This window comes from Protopterus annectens, chromosome 9.part0 (assembly GCF_019279795.1).
Source record: "Protopterus annectens isolate FY-2018-M chromosome 9.part0, PAN1.0, whole genome shotgun sequence".
Lineage (NCBI taxonomy): Eukaryota > Metazoa > Chordata > Ceratodontiformes > Protopteridae > Protopterus > Protopterus annectens.
In genome coordinates this window covers 1603441137-1603461888 of record NC_056743.1, presented here as the reverse complement: position 1 = coordinate 1603461888, position 20752 = coordinate 1603441137, and the positions used below count along the sequence as shown (strand labels likewise).

Sequence of the window (20752 nt, the reverse complement as noted above, 5' to 3'; positions counted from 1 at the left end):
AATAAGAAGGGATATTGTCTGCAGATACAGAGCATGGTTTGAGTTTTGAGAGTAGAGTTTTGATGTAGTTTGTGGAAACAGGTTTGAGAGAGAAGGAGTTCACTGAGTTAGTTGTTGAGAGAAGTACAGGGAAGTTGGAATTGTTATTGTTAGAGGTGTTAGGGTTAAACAGTTTGTAAACTGACTTGATAAAATAGGTGTTGAAGGAGTTAGCAGTCTCTTCGGGTGACCTGTCAGGACGTGCGTTTGGTGAGGTTGGGTTGCCAGGATGTAATATCTGATTTACAGCATTCCCAAATTTTTTAGATCAGATTTAATTGTTTTGGGTGGATTATAATAGAATTCTTTTTTGTCAATGTTGATACATTTTTTTGTTTGATTTCTCAGTTCTTTGTACTTTTGCAAGTCAGCTTAAAGTTTGGATTGTGCCAAGATCTAAGTCAGCTTAAAGTTTGGATTGTGCCAAGATCTTCCAAGCTCTATCTCTGGCTTTCATAAAGGTACGGGTGATTTTGGACAACCAGGGTGAAATGTTTGCTTTTACACAAACTTTTCTGGGTGGAGCTAGAGAGTTTAAGATGCCAAAAAAAGTTAGGTTGAAGGCATTTACACCATCATCTAATGGGATCTGTCTAAGGAAATTCCAGTTAACTTGAGAGAGATGGGTTCTAAATGTGTCAGGGTTAAAGTTAGAAAGTTTGCGGCAGGTGATGAGCCGATGTGGTTTGGGTACATGGGTACCTGGGTAGCATTTATATTTTCCATTAAATCACAAAATCCCCTCCAGTTATACTTTTCCTGTTAACCACCACATAGACTATCATTTCATGAAACAGATTTTCTTTCCTTGCTAGTTTTGTATGCATATAATGCTATAGTTCTATAAACATAGTCTCTCCACCTCGCATCCACAAAATTAACCTTCTCATCCTTACCAGTGCTACATCTAGTATTTTCACTGTTACTTTACACAAAGATGATGTACTATACAGGTAGAATGAATTTGGTGTTAAGGAACAGTTCATTAGATCATTGAATCTAGCTTTTGGACTACCTTCTATTTTTAAACATTCCATAACCAAGACAACCTTACAAGAATCTCTGATAGTCAGGCCTAAGAACTGTGTGCTATCATGGCATTCTTCCAAGCATCAAAATGTACTAAGTTCACAACATCGATCTAGCAAAAACTCACTTTTAAAATAAATAGTTAGAGATTTTAAAATAAATAAGTACAGATGTTCTAGTCAATGGGCCATTTATTCAACCAAACCACCAAAGCAAAGTGACAGAGAGAGGGAAATGACCTGTTGGTTGGTGATGCATGGATTGTGCTATCCCAAACAGAACCAAGACGTTATCCTCCAAAAAAGGAAGCCAATCTGGTGGTCCCCTGTCAAAAAACAAACTGTACAACAGAAGGAAGAAACTGTTGCAAAGGAGAGTAAAATTCCATGAGTGGAGGAGCTCCTTGGTCAGCCTCAGTAAGAAGCTGAGATCCCTTATAAGATCCTCCAAAGCTAGCTATGAAAACAAAATTGCCACTAATTCTAAGGACAACCACAAAGCATTCTATAGCTATGTCAAGAATCTCGATGGCAACACCCAGATCTGCTCTGAGTTACAGCACAACGGCACAAAAATTACAGAACCAACTGATATTGCCAACATCCTGGCAGATAGGTTCAGAGCTAACTTTACCCCCCTCACCCCCTAAAGGTCCCATATCTATACAGGAAGAATGCAGAGTCCCTGTAATCACAACTGCACAGGTAAAAGCTGCACTCTCTAAAGCCAAAAACACAGCATCCATGGGACCTGACAACATTTCAGGCTGTGTTTTACACGAACTTCAGAACAAACTGACTCCCCACTTAAGCACCATGTTCAATAATAGCCTCGCATCAGGCTTTGTGCCCACTGAATGGCACACAGCAACAGTTATCCCACTCCACAAAGGGGGAGCCACCACTGATCCCTTGAACTATTGACCTATTAGCCTGATGAGCCTGGTCTGCATGGCCATGGAACGTATCATCATGGAACTCATAAACAAAGACATCGGTAACCTCCAAACTGTGGATCCCACCCAGTTCAGGTTTGTGAAAGGCAGATCATGCCTCCTGAACCTGATCGACTTCTTTGAGGCAGTCACCAAAGCCGTAGATGAGGGTAAGGTGGTTCACACAGCCTATCTTGACCTTGCCAAGGCTTTCAACACCATCCCCCATTCTGGAATTATAGCTAAACTCACTAAACTAGGTATAAATCCCTACCTCACAAGATGGGTTGCCAACTGAATCGCTGACAAAACCCACACTGTAAAAGTTGCAGACTCCAAATCTGACCTCAAAGCAGTGACAAGTGGAGTACCACAGGGTTCTGTCCTGGGACCACTCCTATTTGGTATCTACTTCTCTAAAATACAGGCTAACACAGAAGGCCTCTGGCTAATGAAGTTCACAGATGACTGCAAACTAGGAGCCATAGTCAAGTCCCCAAATGATGTGGACATCCTACAGAAGGGCCTCGCTGAGACAGATGCTTGATGTCAGAGCCATGGCCTCAAGCTCAATGCCAAAAAGTGCAGTGTCATCCCCTTTGGTAAAAACTCTGTACCCATGAACTACCACATAGGCAGCAATCTACTTAACACCGAATGTGTGATAAGAGACCTTGGGACCCAGGTGGACAGTAGTCTCTCCTTTGATAGTCACATCGTCACAGTAGTCAGGAAGTCCTTCTACATGGCACACCTCATCATAAATGGGTTCTCATACAGGAAAAAAGAGGTCATTGTTCCCCTCTACTCGACACTCATTAGACCCATTAAAGATGCCCCTTTTGGAATGTACCTCACAAGACATCTGCAGCAGCTGGAAAGGCCACAGAAGTACCTCACAAAGAGGATTACTGGCCTCAAACAAATGCCCTACACTGACTGTCTCAAAAACTCCAGCTTTACTCTGTAGCATATCGCCTACTTCGAGGTGATCTCTGCCTAACATATAAAGCTATGTCAAACCCAGAGCTGCTGGACATGCTATACCTAAAGAAATCCCAATCCCTCTGAGCTACACACTCTAGGGACCTAAACCTTGTCACCACAATAAACAGGACATGCTGGAGGGATAGATTCCTGTCCCAGAGACTATCCATACTCTGGAACATGCTACCCATCTATGTCAAGCAAAGTTCTTCATTAGCACTCTTCAAGAAAAATCTTGATGAGTGCATGGGAAATAGGAAATACACCCCGGGGATCACTTCTGTGTCTCTGCTCAACAGTGGCACAGGAAAATAACTTTCTTGGGTGGCGTAAGCCAGGGAACCTTGTTGGCAAGGCTTACGTAGGCCCTTGGGCTGATAGCCTAGTACCTACCTATGACCCTATGACACACAGAAACTGCTACAATCTAATGTAAGAGGAAAGGTAGAAAACCAGGACCTCTACACAAGCAAGTAAGATATCCCATGACTCTTGTTTTGCCTCAGGAACTGGTAAATGGAAACTGCCTGACTAACATTATATAATTATCTTTGGATGATTTAAAAATATGATGAGGAATGCAATGGCATCTGCATGGATTTGTACTGGGATTGTTGTGTTTCACTGTATGAGGGAATACAAAATAGGATCATCCTCTTTGCTGATGACACAAAAAAAGGTGTAACAGCGGAGGCTGTAAATGAAGAGACAAAGATGGAACTTAGAATGATTGACTAGATGGGCAGTGGGTATAAAGATGGCTGGGGAGGTTCATAAAGTATTGCACTTTGACAACAAAATCTTTGATATGAAGGTTCTCCCAGGCGAGTAGAACTAATGGGAACTCAGCGGGAAAAGTATGTTTGACTACTGATAATATCTAGCAGGGATCTCCAGGAACAGAAGGAAATGGCCATGGACACAGCAAACAGAATGGTTTGCCACTCGTTCATCTCTGTTACAAATAATAAGGGCTGGGGTTTTGTTTAGATGGTTTAATACACAGAAACACATCAGGATGGATAGCAGCATCTTTAAATATGAACGAACTAGTTAACAGACAGAGCTTACATACATACATGTTCACATCTCAGCAGCTAACTACAAAATGGCAGTCAGACTTTCATGTGCTCAGTATTTATACACTCGTGCAAGCCCTTAGATAGCTTCTTAAAGGTATGTACACATATACTGATATACATACTCCCTCTTAAAAAGACTGCTTTTTATGCAAAACAATATCAGAGCTAGGCATGCTTACTATGTACATCAGGAACAAAACACAATGTTCATGTCCAAGTTGCTTCATATCTGCTACAGGGTTAAGAGATTCAACTATATCTCGTAACATAGCAGGTGAGAAAAATTTAGCAACAGGGACAGCCTGCAGTGCACAACTATTATCAGGAACTTCTGGATTTGTCATAGGAACAGGAATGTCCTCTGGAACTTATTCTGGAATTGGAACACTGGACAACTCACTCTGAGATAAAGAGTTTTTCTCACAGACTATCTGCTGTTGTATATGCTCGGACACCAGTCCAAATGTTTCCGATTCCGCCTAAAGATTCCTTCTTCTGATTCCACAATATACGATCTCAGCTCTGGGCCAATATTCTTTACAACAACAATCTGATCATAACCTTTGGAAGTTTGAATCCTTACCACTTCTCCCTCTTGTAATGGATTGATCAGTTTACTGGTCTTATCGGAGTAGGGCTTCTGGTTTAGGTATTTTTTCAACAGACTGGCTTTTACTGATCTATTGTTCTTGACACATGGAACCAGCAATTGACTACTGATTGGTAATGTGGTTCGGGTTTGTCTCGACAGAAGTCTCTGAGAAGGTGAACCAAGATGTTTATCACAAGGAATATTTCTGAGAGTCAGGAGATTCAAGAAAACATCACTATTATCTCATTTTGACTTCTTAAGTAACTGTTTTGCACTTTTCACTGTGCTTTCTGCCAAACCATTTGACTGCAGATACTCTGGACTACTTGTGGCAGAAGTAAAGTCCCATTCTTCAGCAAATTTTTTGAACTGTTTACTTGTAAACTGCATGTCATTGTCTGAAATAACTTTGTGCAGACTACCATGCACTGCAAAATGACGTTTCATCCTAGTAATGACTGTACTGGATGCTAGGTTAGGAAGTAGGTCAATCTCAAACCAATTGGAGTAAGAGTCTTCTAACACCAAATAATGTTGACCATTCCACTAGATAATGTCTGTGGTTACTGTCAACCTTGGTAGTTTCAGAATCTGGTTAAGCTGATGTGATTCCTTCTGTTGATGAGACTTTGTACTATTACACACTGAACAAGACAATAGTGCTCTCTCAATGTCTTGTGACACAGAAGGCAAAAATACTATCTCTCTCACCCTTTTTTTGGTAGATTCAATTCCTGGGTGATCATGATGCAAGATAGTGATGTACTCTAGTTGCAAGGAGTTGGGAACAATTACTTTTGACCTTAAATAACGATACCTTTGTCAGACAAAATCTCATCTCTGTTTGGAAAATAAGGTTGCACTTCTTGAGGTAAACTAGTTTGCTTTGATGGCCATCCTTGATTGATAAAGTGGTTGAGTCTTTGTAAAACTGGATCAGTGGCTGTGTGATTTCTCAGCTCATCAAGACATGTGGAAGAAAAATTTCTTACTTCCATGACTTCAAAATTATCAATCAAATGATGGTATTTCTGAGCGAGCTGGATAATATATCAGCAAGATAAAGAAGTTTGCCTTTCTTGTAGTCAGGATTGAAATTGTACTTTTGCAATCTCAGCATCATGCGTTGCAGTTTGGCTGGAGCTGAATGCACTGGCTTTCTTAGAATAGTGACTAATGGTTGGTGGTCTGTTTCGATCTGGATGAGTCTACCATAAACATAATCAGGGAACTTGGAACATGCAAACACAATTGCCAAAAGCTCTTCCTTAATCTGGGCATACTGCATCTCAGTTTGGGTAAAAGTTCTCAATGCATAAGCAACAGGGTGATTCTCTTGTAGAATGATTGCACCAAGACCAAATTTCAAAGCAATTCTGTGGTTTGTGAACATCAAATTATCTGAGAATTGGTCGATTCGCAATTCTCTCTTTCAGGACATCAAATGTTCTTTGGTGTTGCTCTAACCAAGACCAGGATATATCTTTACATGTCAGCTCTCTTAGTGAAACTGAAAGTTGGCTCAAGTCTGGAATGAACTTGCCTAGGTAGTTGACCATGCCAAGAAAACATTGCAGGGCTTGAACATTGTCTGGAGCTGGCATCTTTAGAATGGCTGTTTGATTTGAAGGCTCTGGTCTTAGGCCTGTACTTGCAAATAAATGACCGACATAAGTAACTTCTTGTAGCCTGAATTTGCATTTGTGTGGACTGAGCTTAAGATTCACTTGAAGTGCCCTTTTTAGAAATTTGTTGAGGTTTCTGTCATGTTCAGCTTCATCAGGACCTCCTACTACTATGTCATCTACTGTGATAGCACAAGGGTACCAAGAAAAAATTTGCTTCATTGCACATTGAAAGACTTCACTTGCAGAATTTTTCCCAAATGACATTCTCAAAAATCTGTACCTGCCAAATGTAGTACTAAAAGTAGTGAGGAGAGAGGATTTTCTGTCAAGCTGAATTTACCAAAATGAACTCTTTGCATCTAAGACAGAAAAGATACTGGCATTTGGCATTAAGGCTGTGACTTCCTCGACTGTGCAAATTGGATGATGAGGTCATTTTAGTGCTTTGTTCAAATCTCATGGATCAATACATATTCTGATGCCATCTAAGCTTTTCTTATGAGCTACTACCATGGAAGATACCCATTCTGTTGGAGTTTCTACTGGACAAATCACACCTTGTCGCACCATTTTATCTAACTTAGCTTTGACTCTGTCCTGGATGGCTATTGGAACTTTTCATGCTGGTCTGATAATTGGACTGACCTCTGGGTCTAACTTTATGGAGTGGACAACTGGAAGCTTGCCTAGTTTGTCATGGAAAAGATCTGCATAGGTAGAAAAAATGTGCTGGACAAAATTAGAGTAGTGGTCTTTTAAGCTAACAAGGTGAACTTCCTTATTAAATGAAAGCAGTCCCATTTTTAAAAGTGCTTCTGAGCCCTAATAATGACTGGACGTGCCTCTTGACCACATAAAATAACAAGTCATAGCTTCTTCCTCTCTGCTGGAAGTAACAGGAAAGCACTACTGAGCCTTTGGTTTGAACTTCTTCACCTCCATAAGCAACAAGTTTTGCACACCTTGCCAAATCAAGCCTCTCACCTTTACACACTCTAGCAAATGTTTCTGCCGACATAACATTGCACTTGGAACCTGTATCAACTTTGAGCTCTGTGGGTTTGCCATTTATCTGAACAGTACAAAATACTTCATTCTTGGTCCTTAAATCAACTGCATTGATCATTTCATGAAGCACTGACACACCATCAACATAAAGACTAGGCTTGCCACTGTCTAGCTAATCAACCCATTTCTTAAAATGTTCCCTTTTAATAAAAGAATGTGGGCCTTTTGATTTACAAAATCGTTTAAAGTGATTACATTTATTACATTTGTAACTCACAGAGCTGGCAACTTGGTATGTAAAACACAACAACAACATTTATTACATTTGTGACATTGTTGACCAAATGCTAAACACTTTTCCCTTTTACAAACCAAAAAGCAGCGTCGCTGGGATTGAATATGTTAATAGTTATTTTCAGTTACATAGTGACTATGATAGCAAGGATATAGATCTGATTTGTTTATTTATTGAGTTGATACTTTTACACAACGTGTTCCTGTTTAATGGAGCCTATTTGGCGTAGCAATGGGCACATCTTGTGCCAGTAGCTACGCCAACATGATCTTGGCCCTGTGGGAAATTGATAATGTCTTTGGGATACATGATCTTTCAAACTACATTAGTCTCTACAATAGATTTGTGGATGATGTTTATATGTTATGGACACGTAATGAGACTGAGTTACTTGATTATGTGAAGTATTTACATAATACTACTTCTTTTCTCAAATTCTCTGTGAATTACTTGTACACGGACATTGAATGTTTGGATATCAAGGTTATTAGGCTACCTGATTTTTCATTTGACATGAAATTATTCAGAAAGGCATGCTATAGGAATTCCTTGTTACATCACACTAGTATGGATCCCTCCCATATTTTTCACAACATAGTGAATGGGCAAGGTATGCATGCCTCTAGGCTCAATGCAAGTAAATTGAATTTTAATAGTGAGCTTACTACACTTAGGAAACAGTTTGTTGTGAGAGGTTATAAGAGGAGAGAGGTGAACACAGGACTTAGATCCAGTGTCCAGCTTAGATCCACTAGAGGGAAACCATATTTTTCAAAAATTTCTAACATGACTGACAATGATATAACCATACCAAGAGGAAATAGATCTTTGGGTATATCATTACAGTACAGTAGTGATATAAATAAGATTACTGATGTGATTAAGAAACACTGGTCAGTACTTTTAACAGATGATAAGATCAAGGACATTGTAGGGACATAACTGGCATTTGTTTTTAAAAATAAAAAGAATTTGAAAAGACTATTGTGCTACCTGATAAAATGAATAGCGACAGTGAGGGCTGAGCCTGGGACCACCCTCGTGGTAGATGTAGATATTGTCACTGTATAGAAACAAGTACTTATTTTCCTTTTGGCTTTTCCTGGTTAGGGGTCGCCACAGCAGAACTCTGGTCCGCTAATGATCGGCAGTAGATTTTTTTCCAGGTGCCGAGGTGCCAGCTCGACACCCAACCTTCAACAAAGGCACGCCCATTCTACGCATGTCTTTCGAACACCACTCGTTAATTTGGACACCAATTGTGAGTTTTATTTCAAAATACAGGCGGACTGTGATACAAAGGATGTGATATACTATGCTCATTGTGTGAAGTGTTATGCATTCTATATTGGAAAAAGTAATCGTAAATTTAAGGAGTGTGTAAGGGAGCATTTATATAGTATTAGTATTGGGTATAATTCAAATGCCCTAGCTAAATATGTGATAGAAGAAGTGAAGACCATCAGTTTAAATTCCGAATAAAAGATAGAACTTTTTTGACACCTAGATTAGGGGACTTTAGGAATCATACTGAGACAGTGGAGTTAGAATGAATAGTAAGGATGCAAGCCTATAAAGGAAGAGGCTTGAATGAAAATGTCCCACTGAAACCAGTTTTAAAATCATGAAGGTTATTTAGGTGAAGTACATCAGTCTTATATTCAGATGTGTATATATTATAAAGATTTTTGATATGGATGTATATTAATATTTTTATGCATCTTTGGAAGTGTTTTGATTTTGACTTGTAGGATGTATGTAAATATTGTATTTATGGTAGCTTGAATGACTTGTAGATTTAATTGAAAAAAAGGGGTGTGTTTTTTTATTCCTGATGCTGATTGGGCTGTGTTTTCTATTTAAGATATTGGCAGCTTTTTAGAAAATGAATCTGATGAAGTGAAAGGTTTTTATTTCGTGAAAGCACTTATCCTAGAACATTGTGTATTAAAAGTGTTGACTTTATCCGCTGTGGTTCCCGAGTGCACTTTTTTGTGTTTTACTGTAATCCTTTTCCCTTTTAGATTCATGATTTCCACTGCAATTACGACACTTGGCAATGAAGGTCAGTTGGGGCACATGCTTTGAGTTTGGTGATTCACTCTTATACTTCACTGAGACTGTGCAACTTCCAGAGTTCACCTTAGAACTTGCTAGAAAGTTCTGGGGTTTACCAGTAGGTGCTGGAGGGGTTTCAGCTGTTATGTGCTTGGGCCTGTTTCTTTTGACCACGTGCTGTATACTATCAAAGTGAGCTTTATCACTGTGCCTGCTAGAGTTAGTCTGATTTGTAAGCATATATGTGTGCTTTTCTGTGAGCTCATATATCTGACACATCTCAGTGACCTTATACAAAGTTAAATCACTGTCACAAAGTAAACTCTTTCTCACAGCATCATCTTTTATACCACACACAAGTCTGTCTTTTACCAACTCATCCCTTAAATCACCAAATCTGCACATTTTAGCTTTATTTCTCAGGTCAGTTATATATGCTACAAAAGTTACACCAGGCTTTTGATCCCTTGTGTAAAACAAGTGCCTTTCTGTTGTAATATTTGTCTGGGGGTTACACATTTCTCTAAATTTACGTTTTAAGCACTCAGGGTCCTCCTTTGACGCAGCTGGTACAACAATATGATGGTTTTCCCCCTCTCCAGCATAGATAGCAGGTGCATACACAAATGAACATTCCCTTTCTATAGCTTCTGACCCAGCTAAATTAAGTAGAATAAATGCCTTTGTATGATCATCTTTATCAGAAAATGCAGCCTGTATGAAAATATTGTACACTTGCTGAAACACTCTCCAGTTCTTAGCAATATTACTGTCAAACACAAGTGCACTGAGTTTTCGAAATCTGTCTGCCAAACCTACAAAGGATATACAAACACACTGAAAATATGGCCCTTGTAATTATGTATGAACAAACTGTTATTTGAGCTTGTAACAACATTCAAATGCACAATAAACTCTCCAAACTACTTTACTTTGCAAAATATGCCTTGCAATGGCTTTACTTTGTGAAATATACCCTGTAATGGTTGTACTCTGTGAAATATGCCTTGCAATGGTTGTACTTTGCAAAACATGCCCTGTAATAGCTGTACTCTATGAAACATGCATTGTAATCGCTGTACTTTGCAAAATACGCCTTACTGTAACACTGCACAAAGATAATTCGGATATCTTTGCTTAATATGAAAATACATATGCTTTGCGAAAATGCAGTCATTCCCCCTTATTTTATTAATTTTTATGCAATTCAAACTTTATTTCAAACATTTTCCATAATAATTTGAATATTTTTATCAATATCATACATAGCGGTATATGGAAATATTGTTTGGAACACTCTGTATGCCTTGTTTCATATTATATGAAAAGAAATAGTGCTGAGCAAGTTTTAATACCTGAAATTCATTTCTGACCTGTTTTATGAAGTTTGCACATTTCTAGGATGATCCACTTGTTTATATTCCACCAGCATCTGGACAAGTGCCTTAAATTGTTTTCACCAAGCCTTTTTTAGCTTCATACCCCTTCCTGGTATCTGTCCTTTTTAGATATGCAACTTCTGATACCATGCCCTTTTAGACATGCCACTTCTGACACCATGTCACTTGTTCGTTTCTGTTACAAATAATAATGGAGCTGGGGTTTTGTTTAGATGCTTTAATACATAAAACACATCAGGATGGATAGCAGCATTTTTAAATATGAATGAACTAGTTAACAGACACAGCTTTCATACATACATATTCACGTCTCAACAGCTAACTACAAAATGGCAATCAGACTTGCACGTGCTCAGTATTTATACACTTGTGCAAGCCCTTGGATAGCTTCTTAAAGGTATATACACATATATTGATCTACAGGTCCTAAATGCTTTCTCCCATACATGTGTCCCCTCAAATTATCTATATTATTATTCCAGGTATTCTTATTAGGGATAATATATAGACCATGGGATGGATAAGGCCAATCTCTAACCAAACAGGATAGGTTAATTCGAGCACAAAATGTGAAACTGTCTAAGCTTAAAATGGCCACCAGGTGCAGCTAGCCTAGTAATTACCTATATAACCTGTGTGAACTTTTTAATAAATATGTTAAAAATACTGAAAGTGATAAATACTTGTTAAAAGTGATTGAATTCACTTCAGAAGTAAAAGTGATTGAATTCACTTCAGAAGTATGGAAGAAAATACACTGCAGTTCTTTGTCTCAGAACTCAACAGTACATTGTGTCACTCTGTATTTATTGATGTCATTCTTCTCTGTTATCAGCCTACATCCCAGCTAGGAAAAAAATCACTAGGCAGCTCTTCCTCACATTCAGTCCAGTTCCCACATTCATACCTGTTCATAGGTTCATAGGTGTGTACTAGGCTAATGGCCCTGGAGCCTTTACAAGCCTACCCCCCCCCAAAAAAAAAATTGCCCAGGCACCGTGCCACCCGATGTTAGTTCAGAAAGTTCACTCCAGGGATCATTCCAGTTGCCCTACTGGATATGGTTCATAACATTTTCTAGAATGATTCTGTTTTAGCTGCTCATAGCAGCTGCAATTGAAAGGGGGTTGGGAGGGTTGCCTAATGGTTAAAGTGTTTGCCTTACAAACACAAGGTGCAGGGTTTAAGTCTCACAAGGCATAACTGGCTAGGCTTAAAATGGCTCGCAAGGCCAGTTAGCTTAGTACTAACCTATGAACCTATGAACCTATACACATAAGATAATGCAACATGAGAAAGAAACCAACTAAGTAAAATATACTGCTATAGTGTGGGAAAACAGTTTTTCCTTGTGATACCCATGTTTTTGCACTAGTTGCATACCTGCATGCCACGTATGAGAAGTTGTACCCTCATATCACTGCCATATTTATAATCTTGCTCTGAAGCTGCAAAGCCTCAGAGAAATTAGATAATACTTTGTTTCTTTACAAAAGATAAAAGAAAGTATTTATATTGTTCTTATGTTCTGTGACTTTGGAGGGCAAACCTCTATACTTGGGGATGCAGGGACATTTCTGCATGGCTAAAACGAGTACCTTCTTATTATGTCTTTCTTCTGACTGTTTACTTCTTCTTTTAGTTATCATCCTATAATTCAACTGGAGCTGCAACAAGCATTCAAAGAAGAACCCTCCGGAACTGTTCACCCCATTTGTTATCCCAGTCACCTAATGCCTCCAACCTTTATCTTCAGCTCATCCCTTTAGACTTGCTGGTTGACAGCATAGTTCTATCACAGTACATTCTTACATGTTCATGTCTGTTTCAGTTCTACATGATGTGCTGTTGGGACTCACCTCACAACCCAGCTCATCTATTTGTCTTCAACAGTCTGTTAACTCTGCATAGCAAGATCTCTGCCAACTTCATTATAGTAAGTGGCCACTAGAAGAGGACTAATAGTGGCCTTTGTATTTCATTTGTAGATATCTGTCTGCTTTATTAATTATAATAGCTCTGTTTCACAATACTGTCAGAAGCACAAATAATGTAAAGTACCACCATGTCTCAAACCGTATTGCACAAATAGATTTTAAGTGCAATAACACTGCATTTTGAGCTTCCTAAATGTGAAGCTTATTCATTCATTCATTCATTCAGTTTCTGATATCTGCTTTGTTTAGCTCATAGTCAAAGGGCATTGAAGCCTGTAGCCATTGAGAATAAGTCCCAAAAACTAATACTGGACAGAATGCCAGTTTGTCAAAGGACACATGCGCACAGTCTGTCATGTATGAGATGGATACGTACATGCAAAAGGGGTCATCTTCAGTTCACTTACGGCTTGTCTTTGGAATGGAGAGGGAACTGGCCCATTTGGCAAAAGGTCACAGAGGCATAGGGAGGTGCATTGCACAGATGCCGCTGTAAATGAGTTTTGTCTTAATGAAGCACTTTACAATTATAACTATACATACAAAGGCACAAAATCAGCTTTAATTAGTTGAAAGCCAACTAAAGCCATTAAAACAAACATACATACATAAATGAATAAAATGGATGAAAGTAGATTTACTGATGTGTATAATTATGGAAACATTGCATTATCTTCTGTTACAATGGCAGGTATGCATGCCCCTACCAAATCAGCAATCAAGTTTTTCACTGATCATAACACCCCACAGCATCAGAGGAACTTAAAATGGACTGTCTATAGGGTACTCTCAACTTTTCGCAGAAATTATATTGTGCAGTCAGACACAGTATGATGTCATCAGAATTCTAACATTGACATTTAGAGACACTGTACAAGGAGGAATATTGTTATGGAGAGAATGGTACCAAAATTACTAGAAGTAGAAAGAGAATAACATGCATTTCACACCTGAGTATGAGGACACAGCTTGTACAATTCAAAGCAAATCCTACATTCTGTTATCTATGTGTTCCCTTATATTGCCCCTTTCATTCTCAGTGTGCACAGCAGCACTGTACCTTTACACCAATGGCTTTAAAAAGTGCTGGATGTCGAAGCGGCAGCTCAACCATTTCTTTAATCTGTGCCAGCTGTTTGCGACAGCCACCAATGTCATCATAGCCAACATCATTCAAACTCTCCTCTTCATCCTGAAAAAGAGAAATAGCTCTACTGAGTCCATGAGTTACAGCAAAGGTCATTTCAGTCTTCCTCAGGAGTATTGTCATATCATATAAGATTTGATGACTAAAGACTAAAGAGGAAAACACTAAACTACATAATTTAAAGATAGCAGGAAGATAGCAGGAGACAACAGATTTAACCTCAGCGCATACGAATTTTTTTTAATTAGAATATTTCTACCTCACCACCACCAATAAATGTAACATTTGAACTCTGAAACTGAAACAGTACTGAAATGTTTAGTTTGTCTTTAGTGTACAGCTGATTGCATTCTGTAGTTTTGTACGCCTTTGGCATTTGGTTGCAAGGTTGTACGGTCTGATGCTTTCACATCTATTCATATGTATTCATTATATATCATTGTTATAAACTACAGTGTTAGTAAGATTAATAATAATAGAATTTATTAATGTCTGAAGCCCTTACCAGATTTCAAGCATTTAATTTAATTTAAGGAGATAGAAACTGAACAAAATATGTGAAAGTACATGATGTGTTATTCAGCTGAAACTAAAAGAATATCACTGTATTAGATTAAAGTGGGTAATCAGAGAATGAACAAACAAATGAAAATCAGACATGCTATAACATGTTATGCTACTTAACAAATGAAAAGATGCTTACTAAAACTTCTTAAAATTAATGAAAACAGATAAAATACCAATAATTTTAAATTCACTTGCACAATAAATGATTGTATAAATATAGTGTGGTTACATAAATTGATTTCAAGTGTTCTTTTAAAAAAATTCAAATACTTTTTATGTAAATAAGTACATAATGATGCCTTATAAATGCATAAAGGTGCAATAATATAACAGAGCTCTGTTAAGGCAGCTAGCAGTCTCAGTTTACTAACCTCAGGAAGCTTACCTCACAGTTCTCTCTGTGGAGTTACACACTGCTATAAGCTATCTAGGACAATCTTAGCCAGGAAGTGAAGGTTAGGTAGCTTCACATTTCACAAGAAATCACCCTGCCAACATGTGCGCAAATGGAGTCACCATCTAGGAAGCCAAATGATTTCATTACGGCCACTCGTGACTTCTGAGATATCTCATCAAATTGTACAAGCTGTTGTTTTGCACAAGTTACAGCATAGTTATTCCCAAGATGCAGTGACCTCAGATGTGATTATATTAACTGCAACACATGCAGCATCTCTCCCTATACAAGAGTTTAGGGACAAACGAGTACAACAGAAATGAAAGAGATGCTTTGCACACAAATGCTCCCATGATATACAAGGGGGTTATTAGCATAAGAGCAGTGTGACTTGTTTTGCTGATCTTGTGTAATAAGAAAATCATGAGATGTATAGAAAATAATAACAACAATGCCAGCATATACATATGAGGTGAGGAAGCTGGTAAAGAACTCGTGCCACTCTCACTCATTTCCTTGCCAGCGTGAAACTACATTAATGGATATTTGATGATTTAGACAGCTGGCATCATGTAGTCTCTTTGCAACAAGTCATTGCAGCTTTAAGTTGAAGAAGCATATCCCATTTTTAAACTAGGTAAACAATATTTATTATAATGCACTATCATTTTAATGAAGAAGTTTATATTGTCTTATTTACTGACCACTTTTCTCTCCAATAATCTTGCATTATTTTGACTGGGACATGCAGTCTTACACAAGGGGGCACAACATTTGTTTATCTCTAAATTTGGAATACTAAAATAACAAGTGAAGAAATATTACTTGCTGGGCAACTTTAATGTTAAGTGAGGTTGTGCAGGGAAGTCCAGTAGTTAAGAACAAAATCCATGAGGAAACAGCAGGTTCATATACAACCAGCATATTATTTTAAATTTGAGTTGGCAGCAAGAGGAATTGAAAGCTGTTCTCATTGACTTCAGTTATAAGTCAAAGGTTGCTGCACCTCTTATTTTTGGAATCACATGACCAAGCTACCGGCAGATGACGATGAGGGCTAAGCATTTACAAGTTTCAGCTCTTCCAACATAATCTTTCAGTACACCTGCACAGCATATGGTGGTTTTAAGGATACAGGCAGAAGTGGACATTTACAGTCATTATGGTTATAACTCTAACATTTGGATCTGCAAAATAAGACTCTCATCAGACATTTTGGGTGCATTAACTGACTGTGCCTTAGAATACTTTATGATGTTGAAACTAGTCTATGTTTTTTCCACTTCGATATCTGTTAACAGAAGGCAATCTTGGCGACAGTATCGACACACTGTTACCATGTAATTCTAAATTTTGATTATTTTTATTATCAGGCTGCTGATGATATAAAATTAGACTCACTAAGGGCGTACTTTATTGCTATTTAATAAACAGCCAATGTCCACAAACTTACTTTATCTAACACCGTTGCTATGATTTAATCATGTCACAATTAAGCCTCTCACAAATTCTGTTCTTCCACAAACTGATTATGGGATCATATGTTGGCATTTATAACCATGGTGTGAAGTCTTGAAGTGATGTTTGATGATTGGCTGTCCCTTGCTTTCAGACACTGTCCAGATGTATTGTCGTTAGCTGAAGAACATTATCTGGATTAAGTACCTTATTTCAACACAGGGACTCCACTTATTGTTTGTGTAGGCCCCAATTATTTCATATCTGGAGTACTGCAATGCACTGTTTATTACCTGAGACATCTAAATATTGAGTATGAAAGTTACAGCATGTGTAGAATTTAGCCGTGAAGCTTGTTACTGGGACCACACATATCCTGATTTTTGCATTGGCTTCCTGTCAAAAGACTGAATCAATTTTAACATTGTTTTGATAGTATTTAAAGGCTTACATTACCAAGTGCTCACTTCACCTATTTAAAGGACCTTCACCTTGGCTGTGTGGCTGTCTTGCAACTAATGGCAATCTCCACGTTTCAGCTTTACTCCCTAGGACTAAAGTCGTTCTCCAATTTCACTTTTGATTGATGGGATTCACTGTTGCAGCTTCTAAATATTCCTCAGATTTGTATATATATATATATATATATATATATATATATATATATATATATATATATATATATATGCGCATGTATATAAATAAAACTACTTATAACTACTTCCAATATATATATATATATATATATATATATATATATATATATATATATATATATATATATATATATATACGTGTATTGTAACATGTTTTATATGAGATATTTGTTACCTATTCATTGTTTTAACATTATAATGTGCTTAACTCTATAGAGAGGATGGTAAATAAAATTGATTACATTTGCATTCTTTAGTTATTCATTGTTTTCGCATTGTAATTGTGTCAATCTCTAAATGTGCAGGTAAATAAAGTTTGATTAATTTGACTAAACCTACTGAAGGCTGAGAACTAATGTGGAAATGAAGTATTTTCCTTGATTAAATGGTTTTACACTTAGATGGCCAATCAGAGCAATTCTTTCCATGTGACTATTGTAGCAGAGTGAATTTGCATCCAACAGTTTTACCAAAAATATGATAATACAAGGAAAAAGATAGTGGGATGAACAGACTGTCTAAAAAAAGCACTAGCATTTGCACTACTGGCTATTACATAGGCAGCTCTGTTCGATGTTTCACCCTTTCTAGTGTTTGTCCAGCCATAAGGGGATTACACTTTCTTAACTTAGTTGGGGAAATGGCTTATCAAAAGTAAACATAAGGGGAAACAATCACCCTAATGAGAAAAAATCCCATTAGGTGAATGCATCAGATACCATTTGTCTGATGGTGTGATAGATAAAGTAAATAAAGCACTCAATGAAAAAGTCACATGAAAAATATATTCATTTGTTCATTTATATTTTCTTGACAAGGCTGCCAGGCTGGGTGAAACAATTTTTATTATAGACCTGTTGAGAAAGAACAGCTGAGGATAAAATTGCAACAGGTCATCAAAAATATAACTAACTCATTGAATTTAACAGCACCACTGGGCATAAATACAGAAGAAGAAACCAGCAATAAAACAGAATAATGCAAACTTCAGCATGGTGAAATACTATATATGCACAATCAGAGAGTGATCACATTGAAGGCATGTTGTGTGTAAAGGATTATATTGAGGGGTGGTATTGAAACAATGAGAAATATCGCACTTCGAAGTTTCAGGATTGCAAAATACACATACCTTTTCTTTTCTTCTTTTAGTATTTGCATACTAGCAAAGAATTTTGTTCCTCCCCTATAAACAACAAAACAAAAGTCTGAATTTGTGACCTGAATGTAAAACTCAGACTGACCGTAAAATCTTTCAGAGTATATTCAGAACAGTATGGGTTCTTATTCACTGGGACGTTATGTAGTTATTATCAGCAAAGGATAAACTGCCAGCTGAAAATGAGCACATGAAGCTTTGGGAAACATCCCATTCTCCAAACAGAAAAATACTGCATACAATAATATTGTTTCTCTCTTAAATAAAGTCTTCAAGAAGCAGCCATATACAACTGTTTTGACCAAATCAGCCCCCAATTATATAATCAGACAACAATTGTAAATTGTATTTCCCCTTATTAGATCTCATAACTGTTTTAATAGCTCATTGAATCTATTTTACTAGTATATTTTCTCAACTAGAATTCCATTTATTGTACGTATTTATCTAATTATTCTCTTTATCATTCATTGTTGTTTGACAATAATTTGCTGTATTCTGTGTGTAGTTATAGCATGTTTTTGAACATGTTATGTTTCTTATGTTTTGAGTGATGCACCATCTAGTTAGTTACAATATAGTTTAATTAATTTTCATTGCCTATTTCTTGTTTCAATTAAGAACATTTATTTAGTGTTTTTCTTTATTGTCTGAGTACATACTTTCAGGCTGAGGTGAAAAACTGTCTTTGCAGAGCAGTGTTTTGCCATTGCTATTTCAAATAAATGAATAATACTTAATCATTATTTTTTAAAACTATTTTTATTTTACAGAGAAGTGAAGGGCATTGTTTTAGTATAACTGTACCCTGCATTACATTTTATAACATCCAAAATAACATATGGTATTTTCTGTTAGTTCTGTATGGGGAGGCTAGCACACCTTAACCCCTTATTGAGTTCTAAATGGAATATGACTAAGGGGATGCTAACTCCCTACCCTTACCAACAAAATTAAGAATAAAAAATACATTTGTCCAACAATGGTTTAGGATATGTGCCTCGACAAAGGAGCATTTCATTATAAAAGTCAAGAAAATGATGGGGCAATCCTATTTTTAAAACACTGTAGGTGAGAGGTAGGTATTGTAAACTTACACAATAGATAAAAGCCCCAGTACAGATTAGAGCTGAGGCCAGCTTTATAGCATAGTGCCTTGCATTTATCAAAATACAGGGGATGTGGGCCTTCAGGAGGATGTTGCCAAAACTAAGGCTATAATTTTTGGTGCACATCAGTACTTTGCCATGATTAAAGGCAAATTAAATGTTTAAATTCCTCATGATGGCATTAATTAGTCACAGAAAAGCTTTAGATACTTAATAGTTGCTTAGACACTTTGTTGAAACTTTTTGTCCCCGTTGGTGTGTCCCCACAGCTGATCCTCAGTTGGTTTATGCTTACCTGTGGGAAGTCCTTTCTGTTATCCACACCTACAACTTTAGTCAACATGAACAAGACTGCATTAGAATGTAGGGCATTATACTGTGCACATAATTGTGGGTGTCTGAGCATCTTTTAATACAGTGTGCATATAAACACCCCAGAGGTGACTGAGAACAGTTCCACTCACTCTGTTAGCCTTTCAGGTCTGTCTGCCTCTCAGCTTGATTTCCATCCAGTTAGGCAACATGATAGTGAATTGTCATTTCAACAAGTAGTGGAGATATTATCCCTTGTGCTGAGAAACTATGATGATATGATAGTGGGCTCTTCTATCCAACCACTTTATAGTGGAGAATTAGTTTCCAGGTGGAGGCCAGTTCTCTAGAGAACAAACTCAACCATCGACTCTTTATACCCCACAAGTAGTCTGTCAGTCCTTTATTTATTTATTTGTTTGCTTGTTAGTTTTTTTTTACTAATCTATTTTATATTTGTTAACCAGGAAAGTGAACTGGTTTAAGGAACATTTTTAGTCATGACCCAGACTAGTGAGGCAAGACAAATCAAGTGTTAATCAGACAGATAAACACTTAAACAATACAATCCTTCCATGACTCAGAAGTTGGTTTAAACATGGAACAGGTATAGCCGCGATCCATTTGCATCCATATTATCCACGATCAATAACAAGTGCAGCAGTTTTTCTTCTTACAATCTCCCCATCTCAAGGACTAGACTGGAGAGGCTCTGGTCCAGAAATGGCCTACTGGACTACTTTACACTTTTCCTTCACTTCCACTTCCAAAAATCCAGACTACACAAGGACAAGATCATTGTAATAGCTGCTTATTAGCCTATGTAGATATGGTTCTCACTGCTTTTACCCCATCTGCTGGAGGAGTTTCTGAGGTTAATTCCACTAAAATGCTTTCCAGTCACCCGCCAGCCATTTATCATCCAGAAGTTTATTCCTTCAGGCTCAGTGCTTGTATT

The 20752-nt window shown here is 37.5% G+C and overlaps 1 protein-coding gene across 2 annotated transcripts in view; it reads right to left on the bottom strand.

Moving 5' to 3' along the window:
• Positions 1-20752, bottom strand: part of LOC122812206 (transitional endoplasmic reticulum ATPase-like) — a 530874-nt gene that overhangs the window by 358643 nt on the left and 151479 nt on the right. For both annotated transcript variants that reach the window (XM_044084545.1, XM_044084546.1), the window contains exon 6: positions 14050-14181. In XM_044084545.1, coding sequence (XP_043940480.1) covers positions 14050-14181 — 132 coding nt within the window. The remainder of the gene's footprint in view (positions 1-14049; positions 14182-20752) is intronic.